At 35.1% G+C, this 12,465-nt stretch overlaps 1 protein-coding gene across 3 annotated transcripts in view; it reads left to right on the forward strand.

Annotated features, from left to right (window-relative positions):
* MAN1A2 (mannosidase alpha class 1A member 2) overlaps positions 1 to 12,465 on the forward strand; it is a 143,542-nt gene that overhangs the window by 111,517 nt on the left and 19,560 nt on the right. The window contains exons 12-13 of one of the 3 annotated variants that reach the window (XM_060090359.1): positions 1,321 to 1,436; positions 5,433 to 5,495. In XM_060090359.1, coding sequence (XP_059946342.1) covers positions 1,321 to 1,436; positions 5,433 to 5,472 — 156 coding nt within the window. In that variant the 3' untranslated portion in view covers positions 5,473 to 5,495. Of the gene's footprint in view, positions 1 to 1,320; positions 1,437 to 2,565; positions 2,633 to 5,432; positions 5,496 to 12,465 lie in introns of those variants that run through there. The other 2 variants (XM_060090360.1, XM_060090358.1) reach the window with 2 other exon arrangements.

A 12,465-nucleotide genomic window follows, 5' to 3' on the forward strand; every position in this document is an offset into this window, starting at 1 on the left:
CTCCCATGTTGGGTTTAAAGAAAGAAAATGGAAGACAAGCTGGGATAGAATAGTGGTATCTTATGTCTTCTGTAGCTTTAACTATTCCAATTTACATCTTCAGATTTCCAAACTTGAATATGTTATGCATGAAAATGTGCCTTTGAGAAATGTCTCTAAATGGCTTAAAGATTAGTCATGCCTCCCTGATCCTTTCACAGTATCCTTAAACTGGTCTGATGTTCTACAGTGGTAAAGATGCATGATCATTGGGAAGAATATGTGTTTAAAAACGTATTCGTGTAAATTGATACAGGCAGTGTGGAGAATAGTATGGAGGTATCTTAGAAAACTAAAAATAGAACTACCATATGACCCAGCAACCCCACTACTGAGCATATACCCTGAGAAAACCATAATTCAAAAAGAGTCATGTACCACAGTGTTCATTGCAGCACTGTTTACAGTAGCCAGGACATGGAAGCAACCTAAGTGTCCATTGACAGATGAATGGATAAAGAAGATGTGGCACATATATACAATGGAATATTACTCAGCCATAAAAAGAAACGAAATTGAGTTATTTGTAGTAAGGTGGCTGGACCTAGAGTCTGTCACACAGAGTGAAGTAAGTCAGAAAGAGAAAAACAAATACTGTATGCTAACACATATATATGGAATCTAAAAAAAAAAAAAGTTTCTGAAGAACCTAAGGGCAGGACAGGAATAAAGACACAGACGTAGAGAATGGACTTGAGGACACGGGGAGGGGGATGGGTAATCTGGGACGAAGTGAGAGAGTGTCATGGACATATATACACTACCAAATGTAAAATAGGTAGCTAGTGGGAAGCAGCCACATAGCACAGGGAGATCAGCTCAGTGCTTTGTGACCACCTAGAGAGGTGGGATAGGGAGGGTGGAGGGAGACGCAAGAGGGAGGGGATATGGGGATATATGTATATGTATAGCTGGTTCACTTTGTTACACAGCAGAAACTAACACAACATTATAAAGCAATTATACTCCAATAAAGATGTAAAAAAAAAAAAGGGTTTAAAATACTTAGAGAAAAGTACCAAACCTTTGGTAAGGAGACTTTAAAAACCAAGCTGTAATCAAAATGGAACTATATAAAAATAAACAATTTGATTAAATAAACACTTTTAGTGTTAATTAGCTTTTCATTAGAGAGGAGGAAGACCAAACAAGTAAAATCTTATTCTGAAACTGTCAAATTCTCGTAGAGATCTCTGTAAACTTTTGACTGTGGTTCCTTAACTTGTCCTTCCAAGTTTGAAACTGTATGGAATTGACCCTTTTGTCTCATCTCTTTCACAGGCTATTGAAAAGTACTGCCGAGTCAATGGTGGATTTTCTGGTGTGAAGGATGTATATTCCTCTACTCCTACACATGATGATGTACAGCAGAGCTTCTTTCTTGCTGAAACATTAAAGTAAGTAGATGCCTTAAAAATTTTTTTTTAATTGTAGGCGGGTTTTGCTCTGTGGTCACTACATGATGAATTATGACTGTGATGTTACACTAAATTTTATTACAAAAATCTTTTTATGTAATTGAGTCTTCAGTTTTTAGCTACATCTCATGAAGGCCTTTTGTCAAATAAGAGTACCTTTATTTTGTATTTAGCTCTTTACTATGCATTAGAATCACCTAGAAGACTTCTTAAAATACAGATTACCAGGCCATGCCCAGTTTCTGATTCAGTAGGTATAGGGTGGACCCTAAGAATTTACATTTCTGACAAACTCCCAGGTGGTACGGATGATGCTGATCCTGGAATCACACCTCAACTCCCTGTTCTAGCTAATGAAATCTGTTAGGAACAATCATAGAGTTTTGATGGTTACTAGAGGGTGTATGACCATAGCCACTCATCCTCCTAGTAAGGTTTCCTGTAAAGATATCCGAATAAAGGGAATAATTGAAAAGAAAAAAGACAGCTTTATTATTTGGGCTTATACTCAAAATCCCAGGCAGAATTTTATAAACTTTCCTGGAAGAAGGTGGAGACCTTAAATATGTCTACTTCCCAAAAACCCTGCAAAGTAAGGTCCTTAATACCTTCTTTTAAATTTCACATTTCTATTTCCAGTCAGTCTCTACCTGAATATCTCATAAACTGTCACTACATTTGTTCCAAAAAATGTTATTTCCAGACATTGTTCAGGTTATTTGAGGATATATCAGTAGGCAAAAGGGAAAAAAATTCTCAGTCTCTTGGACTTTACATTCTAGTATACTTCTAGCTTACATTCTGGTGTATTATGGTTTAAATGTACATGTCTCAAACTACGTTTCTTATCCTAAATGGCAATCTTACTCCAATTTTTCTTTTATTATCCCTGATATTTTTATTTTCCTATCTTCTCAGCTTGTACGTTGTGGTTATTTCTTTTTTTCTCATTCTAATATATCACTTTCTTGTTATAGCGTTTCTTTATTTTGCCCCCTCTTTTCCATATCTGTAGTTGACCCTAGACCAAACCCTTATTTTGCTGAGATGGTTTAGTCAGTTCCCTACCTCCAGTCATTTCTTGTATTTGTTTATCCTGTGTGATTAGGCTTGAGACTGTACGAGATAGTTGAAAGAGCCCTGGACTGGAAGATGAAACCGCAGGAGCTTTAGTTATACACTTGCTACAACCTAGCTGAATGAATATGTCAAAATAAAACTTCCTTGCTTTCAGTTTTCATAGTTGTCAACTGTGGAATTTGACGCAAATTATGTAAGATCTCTTTTAAAAATTTTTTTTACTGTTTTTTTTAAGCCCAGAAAAATCGTAAGAATAGTACAATGATTGTATCTTTCACCTAGATTTACCTTTTGTTAATTTTTGCTGCATTCCCATACCCCCATGTATATGTATACATAGACACAGTTCTACTTGTTTGCTTATTTATTTATTTGCTTTATAATTTGAGAGTTACCAGCATTCTGTTATTTACCCAGAAGTTTTTAGGAAAAGGGCATAATCTTACACAATCACAATAGTTATCACGTTTGTGAAACTTAACATTCATACAGTACTGCTGCTTAGTATGTAGTCCATTTTCAAATTTCTCAATTGTTCTAATAATATACTTTATAACTTTTTTTTTTAACCCCAACCGAGGGTCCAATAAAGGATCAATTGTTGCATTTGCTTGTCATGCTTCTTTAGTCTACTTTAACCTAGAACAAAGTTTCCTTATTCTTCTTTTGTCTTTTATGACATTGACATTAAGTATTCAGACTAGTTGTTTTGAAGAATGTCCCTCAATTTAGATATTTGTGATTGTTTCCTTATGATCAGATTTAGGTTAAACATCTTTGGCATGAATATTATATAGATGATGTGGCCTCATTTCATCTCATAAGAGGCACATGATAACGGCTTAACTCATTGATGATTTTAAATTTGATCATAAGGTTAGATTTGATTATAAGGTCATGTAAAGAATCTTTTTTCTTTTTGTAATAAGTGATCTGTGGAGTGATAACTTTGAGACTGTGTGAATATCCTTTTTCCAACAGTCTTTCTCACTCAGTGTTATTAGCATCTTCCCTGAGCATGTTGCCTGAATTGAATGTTACTACAGTAGTGGTAAAATGCTGATTTTGAGGCCTCCTGTAGTCTTAGAAATTACTTGATTTTCAACATTCATATACCATTTTCTTCATGTCACTCTTCTGCTCGAAAGCTCCAATGGCTCATTCATCTCTAGCTTCATTTCTCACTTCTTTTCTTTATATATTCTATCCTTAAACCAAGTTAATCTGTTTATATATCTATCTATCTATAATTTGTTCTTTTGAATTTCATTGTCTATTTCATATTTTTTTGGCTCTGGCAGGAATGTCTTTATTCTTTCTCTCAGTTAATGCCCCTCTCTAAATAAAGTTCAGATCTTACCTCTTGCAGGTTGGCTTTCATAATTAGTTCTCAAATGCCTCCTCAGTACACACCTTGAGCCCTTTAGCACATAGGGTAGGGCTGCAAATATATACGTGCCATGCTGCTTTTCCCCTTGCAGTATACGGAATATCACCAGTTGACCTTGGTACTTTTCCCTGCCAAGTTCAAGTTCAGGAAGAATCCTCAACCCAGTACTCTAGGTAACCAGTTATATATGTATACACACACACACAAATACATTTGGATCAATAAAAGTAGAAAAAGTCAAAGGAGGAATCATACAGGTATTTATAACAAAACCTAGGCTAAGAAAATTATCACAGTTGAGCACTACATTCATTTCACTTCAGCTCAGTTGTTGCATCTTTATTTGAAGGTCTGATAAATTGAGAAGAGAGTGCATGTTGAGGATACATTTCAGTCAGTTTTTCTTGAGTTCATATATGTCAGGTATTAAATGGCTAAGAAAAATCACAGGTTAGTTGGAAACATAGTCTTCTTAATGAATTTATTATTAAAAGAAAAGAGAAGTACATAAAATTAAGACCAAGTTTACCACCATGCTGTGTCTGCTTTCACTGGTATCAGAATCTCCAGGGCAGAAGTTGTTTTGCATGTGTACACCTGTCTGTGTATCTTGCTTGTGTGCTTTTTCCCCCTTCCTATCTTAAAATTCAAAATTTGAATATAATGGCAAAATTCTGGAAAACTATATAAGAGTATGTCAAGACTTTTAGATAGTGAAAGCTATGGAAAAAGATGTACATGGATGTTTATTGAAGTTATAAAAATAAAGAGTTACTATATGTTCAATATTAGTTGAAAGGTTAAATAAATTATGGCACATCCACAACGGGTATTATGGAACCAATAGCAATTATAGACTCGTCACAGTATAATGCTAAGTGAGCTATTAAGTGCACATATACATATATAGATGCACATCTTAATATTATTTCAATAACATCAAAATGTATACTGTGATTTAGCTTAATTGTTATTCTTTTAAATCCATTTCTGGTTTTGCTTTTGTAATCAGGTAAAAATTTTTTTTAAATAAATTAAACTGCAGTCACATTTTCCTGTCTCAAATTCATTTGCTGTCTTTGTGCCTAGAATCAAAAGACATCTTTTGAGCTGCAAAAAAATTTAGAGATCCAACATACACCACTGCAACCCATCCCTCCCCTCTACACATAGACATTCCCAATGCTAAAAATCTCTTTACAACATACTGAATATTTTGTCATAAATTCTTTTGTTAATCTCTAGTTAACAGGCAGCTCACTGCCTCATAAGGCTAACCCATTACATTGTTCAGAAGCTTTCATTGTTAGAAATATCTTTCTTATATTGAGTTAAAATCTGCTTCACTGTGCGTTCCATTCAGTGATCCATACTTTACCATTTGGAAATACAGAGTCTTCTACATACAAATGTAGAATACATACATACATTTTATACAAATAAAAATACTTGTATTTATCAGGCTAAAGGTGACAAGTTTCTGTACTATTTCTTTCCGATACCAGGCTGGTTGACTTCTCTGGAGATGATTCCATGGTTTTTTAGACTGAACACTGCATTTAAGATGTGAATAAACCAGTGCAGAGTACCAGTTGCTAATTTGGTCTTTATTCCTCATCAAAGCAAGATACTGTTGTATTCTGTATTCTGGTAGCCCTGTCAATATATATAGCTTGAAATTTTGATATTGGTCTTTTTTTTTTAACATGAACTAAGATAATTATTTTCTATCTTACATTGGTATGATTAGCTTTTATGAAATTTATTACATTTTACCTTTATCCATTATTAAATCTTATTTTGTTAGATTTAACATATTCTAATTTATTGAAATTTTTTTGAACTCTTGAGTTTTTCATTTAATGTATTAGCTATTCTAGCTTTGTGTCACTTACAGATTTAATAGGTATGCCTTTTCTGTATATACCCAAGTTAATCAAACATTAAAGACATCTAACCTATGTATTCTTAACCAGTTCATACTTATCTGTCTTTTCCCAACTCTTTCCCTTAATAGCTGTGTGACATTGGACAAGTTACTTAATTCCTCTACCTCAGTTTCATCATCCGTAAAAGAGGAATTACTAATAGTATCATCTCAAGGGCTTGTTATGGGGATTAATATAGTGAAGCCCTTAGAATTATACCTGGCACAAAATACAAGATAGCAGGTATAAAGTCGCTATAGGACAGTAGGGCTGGGAGCTGGGGAAAAAAGGTAGACGTGAAGCAATGGAGAACAAGGACAAACTAGAACTCACAAGGACCAACGATCCCACATACGTGTCTCACTGCCTCCAGCGTTGATAAACAGGTGACTTGCAGAAGTAGCTGGCACCTTCTGCCATGGGGCTATACATGCCTGGCCTGGGAATTGGAGAAATTGATGAGGAGCTCCAACAGGAACTGCAGAAATTGCAGGTCTGGCAGCTGCCCCACACCTCCAAGGTGAGCCAGGTAATCACTGACAACATGCCTAACTTTAACAGCATGTGGCAACTCTGCATCACCCCTCAGAGCATTATGGCTCCTGCTTTACTTCAGCCTCCACATCACATGCGTATGTTTTTGTGTCCAACCCTAACCCAGAATCATACAGAGAAAGTAATTCTGACAAATACAGTTCCAGCTTAGCTATGCTGACAAAGTATACAATCACCACAGGAGACAGGTCCCTCCAGATAGTGAAAAATATTATAACCTACTTTATATCATATGGTATACAGTATTTGTATATAAAAGAGATCATTTTAAAAGTATTATAAAGCTATACTAATTAAAAGGGTTTAGTAGTAGTACAAGAATAAATGGAACAGTGGAACAGGATACAGTTTGGAAATAGGCCCACTTATATGTAGAAATGTTATCTTTGAAACATGGCAGTTCAGATCATTGAGGAAATATTAAATAATTTAATAAAGGAAGTTAGAAAAATTATCCATTAGAAAAAAAATAAAACTGGATTCCTGTAAATACTAAAACTGATCTTATAGAACATAGCTTTAAATATTAAAAATGAAATAAAATCCTGAAAAAATTTAGAAGTTTTTTTTTCTCCCAGCTCTGGGGGTGAAGATGGCATGACACAAAACGCAGAAACCATAGAAGAAAAAGATTTAAATTTTTAACTACAGAAAAATGGACATCTGTAAGAAAAAAAAAAAGAACATTAAACAAAGTAAGACAGATGACACACTGGGAAAATATATTTGCAATACATTTGATAGTCAATGGGTAAATTTTCTTAAAATGTGAAATTATTAAGGAATAAGTATTAAGTTAAAATAAGTAAAGGCAGTTCACTGCAAAATACAGATGGAAAACACCATAAATACATGAAAAATAAATATTTGACCCACTCATAAAGAAATGAAATAAAACTAATAATCAAATACCACGTTTAACTATCAGATTACTTAAGATTTGAAAAGTTTGCAGTCTGGTGTTAACAAGGATGTATGGATCCAGTCACATATGAACGCTGGAAGTGAGAATATATGTTGTTTGATGTGAGTGGTGAAATCTGAAAAAGAACCTGTTGAAATATTAAGAGCACATTAATTTTGCTTCAGTAATCCTACTTCTAGAAGTTATCCTACAGGTATACTTCCCCGAGTGAGAAAGATGGATAAAAAAGATTGCTCCTTACTTCCATATTGTTTATATTCTTTGCTCTTATACTGAATAATTAAGATTAAGTGCTGCATGTACCTTTTTAGGCACATCTCCTGTTACACCACTTTCCCCATGCATTTATTTGATCCATACCTGCCTACTGTACATTTTCAATTATGTGTTTTTACGCTTGCTTTCCCTTCTGCATGAAACTTATCATTCCTTTTTTTAATCCCTTACAAAATCCTATTATTTTGTCAAGGTCTAGCTCAAATATCACTATCTCTGTGAGTCCTCTTCAACACTAAGACAGAATTAAGCCATTTTTAGGTATACTTACAATACTTCCTTTGTTCTGATAGTCTACGTGAAATATTAATATCCTCACTGCTTAGTTTCATGTTTGGGATAGAGTATACATACATTTTCAATGATTTTTGTTGAACTGTACAGAATTAACAGCATAGCACTTGTCATGTTAAAATTAATCATTTAAACATCTATCTCCTCTGTCTTGTGTAGGACCTCAGAAATCAAGGCTAATGTGGCTGTTTTTAATATAAATATTTTTTAAAATGTAAAAACAGTATGTGGATAGAGCAAAATGAATTAAGTAGTATAGAACAGAAAAAATGAAAAATAAAAGTTTCTCTGTATTCCACATCTAGTTTCACTTCCCAAAGATAACTACAGTTGACCCTTGGACAACAGAGGTTCAAGCGTGCAGATCCACTTATATACAGATTATTTTCAATAAATATATTGGAAAGTTTTTGGAGATTTGTGAAAATTTGAAAAAATATGCAGGTGAACTGAGTGGTCTAGAAATATTGAAAAAATTAAGGAAAAGGTACATCATGAATTCATAAAATATATGTACATACTGGTCCATTTTACCATTTACTGCCATAAAATATTCACAAATCTATTATTAAAAGTTAAAATGTCTTAAAACTTACACAAACACTTAGACTATAGATGGCGACATTTGCATCCAGTGATTCGAGTATATGCTTAAAATGCCTTGTGATGGACCAGTCCCTCCCATCAGGAAACTTACACAAGCCTCTTAGATAGCCTCATCCACCAGAGGGCAGGCAGCAGAAGCAAGAAAAACTACAGTCCTGCAGCCTGTGGAACAAAAACCACATTCACAGAAAGATAGACAAGATGAAAAGGCAGAGGGCTATGTACCAGATGAAGGAACAAGATAAGACCACAGAAAAACAACAAAATGAAGTGGAGATAGGCAACCTTCCAGAAAAAGAATTCAGAATAATGATAGTGAAGATGATCCAGAACCTCAGAAAAAGAATGGAGGCAAAGATCGAGAAGATGCAAGAAAGGTTTAACAAAGACCTAGGAGAATTAAAGAATGAACAAACAGACATGAACAATACAATAACTGAAATGAAAAATACACTAGAAGGAATCAATATCAGAATAACTGAGGCAGAAGAACGGATAAGTGACCTGGAAGACAGAATGGTGGAATTCACTGCTGCAGAACAGAATAAAGAATGAAAAGAAATGAAGACAGCCTAAGAGACCTCTGGGACAACATTAAACACAGCAACATTCTCATTATAGGGGTCCCAGAAAGAGAAGAGAGAGAGAAAGGACCAGAGAAAATATCTGACGAGACTATAGTTGAAAACTTCCCTAACATGGGAAAGGAAATAGCCACCCAAGTCCAGGAAGTGCAGAGAGTCCCATACAGGATAAACTCAAGGAGAAACATGCCGAGACACATAGTAATCAAACTGGCAAAAATTAAAGACAAAGAAAAACTATTGAAAGCAGCAAGAGAAAAACGACAAATAACATACAAGGGAACTCCCATAAGGTTAACAGCTAATTTCTCAGCAGAAACTCTACAAGCCAGAAGGGAGTGGCATGATATACTTAAAGTGATGAAAGGGAAGAACCTACAACCAAGATTACTCTAACTGGCAAGAATCTCATTCAGGTTCGATGGAGAAATCAAAAGCTTTACAGACACACAAAAGCTAACTGAATTCAGCACCACCAAACCAGCTCTACAACAAATGCTAAAGGAACTTCTCTAAGTGGGAAACACAAGAGAAGAAAAAGACCTACAAAAACAAACCCAAAACAATTAAGAAAATAAATGGTCATAGGAACATACATATCGATAATTACCTTAAACGTGAATGGATTAAATGCTCCAACCAAAAGACACCAAAAGGCTTTCTCAGTGGATACAAAAACAAGATCCATATATATGCTGTCTACAAGAGACCCACTTCAGACCTAGAGACACATACAGACTGAAAGTGAGGAGATGGAAAAAGATACTCCATGCAAATGGAAATCAAAAGAAAGCTGGAGTAGCAATGCTCATATCAGATAAAATAGACTTTAAAACAATGTTACAAGAGACAAGGAAGGACACTACATAATGATCAAGGGATCAATCCAAGAAGAAGATATAACAATTATAAATATATATGCACCCCACATAGGAGCACCTCAATACATAAGGCAACTGCTAACAGCTATAAGAGAGGAAATCGACTGTAACACAATAATAGTGGGGGACTTTAACACCTCACTTACACAAATGGACAGATCAACCAAAATGAAAATAAGGAAACAGAAGCTTTAAATGACACAATAGACCAGATAGATTTAATTGATATTTATAGGACATTCCATCCAAAAACAGCAGATTATACTTTCTTCTCAACTGCGCACGGAACATTCTCCAGGATAGATCACATCTTGAGTCACAAATCAAGCCTCAGTAAATTTAAGAAAATTGAAATCATATCAAGCACCTTTTCTGACCACAACATTATGAGATTAGAAATGAATCACAGGGAAAAGAACATAAAAAACACAAGCATATGGAGGTTAAACAGTATGTAACTAACCTATGGGGTGCAGCAGAAGCAGTTCTCAGAAGAAAGTCTATTGCTATACAAGCCTACCACAAGAAACAAGAAAAATCTCAAATAAACAATCTAACCTTACACCTAAAGGAACTAGAGAAAGAAGTACAAACAAAACCCAAAGTTAGCAGAAGGAAAGAAATCATAAAGATCAGATCAGAAATGAATGAAAAGAAACAAAACAATAGCAAAGATCAATAAAACTAAAAGCTGCTTTTCAAGAAGATAAACAAAATTGATAAACCATTAGCCAGACTCATCAAGAAAAAGAGGGAGAGGACTCAAATCAATAAAATTAGAAATGAAAAGAAGTTACAACAGACACCACAGAAAATACAAAACATCCTAAGAGACTACTACCAGCTATGCTATGCCAATAAAATGGACAACCTGGAAGAAATGGACAAATTCTTAGAAGGGTATAACCTTCCAAGACTGAACCAGGAAGAAATAGAAAATATGAACAGACCAATCACAAGTAACGAAATTGAAACTGTGTTTTAAAATCTTCCAACAAACAAAAGTCCAGGACCAGATGGCTTCACAGGGGAATTCTATGAAGCATTTAGAGAAGAACTAACACCCATCCTTCTCAAACTCATCCAAAAAATTGCAGAGGAAATAACACTCCCAAACTCATTCTATGAGGCCACCATCACCCTGATACCAAAACCAGACAAAGATACTACAAGAAAAGAAAATTACAGACCAATATCATTGATGAATATAGATGCAAAAATCCTCAACAAAATACCAGCAAACAGAATCCAACAACAGATTAAAGGATCATACACCATGATCAAGTGGGATTTATCTCAGGGATACAAGGAGTCTTCAATATATGCAAATCAATCAATGTGATACACCAAATTAACAAATTGAAGAATAAAAACCTTATGCTCCTCTCTATAGATGCAGAAAAAGCTTTTGACAAAATTCAACACCCATTTATGACAAAAACTCCAGAAAGTGGGTATAGAAGGAACCTACCTCAACATAATAAAGGCCATATACAACAAACCCACAGCAAACATCATTGTCAATGGTGAAAAACTGAAAACATTTCCTCGAAGATCAGGAACAAGACAAGGATGTCCACTCTCACCATTATTATTCAGCATAGTTTTGGAAGTCCTAGCCATAGCAATCAGAGAAGAAAAAGAAATAAAAGGAACACAAATTGAAAAAGAAAGAGTAAAACTGTCACTGTTTTCAGATGACATGATACTATACATAGAGGATCCTAAAAATGCCACCAGAAAACTACTAGAGCTAATCAATGAATTTGGTAAAATTGCAGGATACAAAATTAATGCACAGAAATCTCTTGCATTCCTATACACTAACAATGAAAAATCTGAAAGAGAAATTAAGGAAACACTCCCATTTGCCATTGCAACAAAAAGAATAAAATACCTAGGAATAAACCTACCTAAGGAGACAAAAGACCTGTATGCAGAAAACTATGACACTGATGAAAGAAATTAATGATGCCAATGGATGGAGAGATGTACCATGTTCTTGGATTGGAAGAATCAATATTGTGAAAATGACGATACTACCCAAAGCAATCTTCAGATTCAATGCAATCCCTATCAAATTACCAATGGCATTTTTTATGGCACTAGAACAAAAAATCTTAAAATTTGTATGGAGGGGCTTCCCTAGTGGCACAGTGGTTGAGAGTCTGCCTGCCGATGCAGGGGACACGGGTTCATGCCCCGGTCCAGGAGGATCCCACATGCAACGGCACGGCTGGCCCCATGAGCCATGGCCGCTGAGCCTGCACATCCGGAGCCTGTGCTCCACAACAGAAGAGGCCACAGCAGTGGGAGGCCCGTGTACCACAAAAAAGAAAATTTGTATGGGGACACAGAAGACCCTGCATAGCCAAAGCAGTCTTGTGGGAAAAAAACGGAGCTGGAGGAATCAGGCTTCCTGATTTCAAACTATACTAGAAAGCTACAGTAATCAAGACAATATGGTACTGGCACAAAAGCAGAAACAT

Source organism: Mesoplodon densirostris, chromosome 2, assembly GCF_025265405.1.
Source record: "Mesoplodon densirostris isolate mMesDen1 chromosome 2, mMesDen1 primary haplotype, whole genome shotgun sequence".
Taxonomy (NCBI): domain Eukaryota; kingdom Metazoa; phylum Chordata; class Mammalia; order Artiodactyla; family Ziphiidae; genus Mesoplodon; species Mesoplodon densirostris.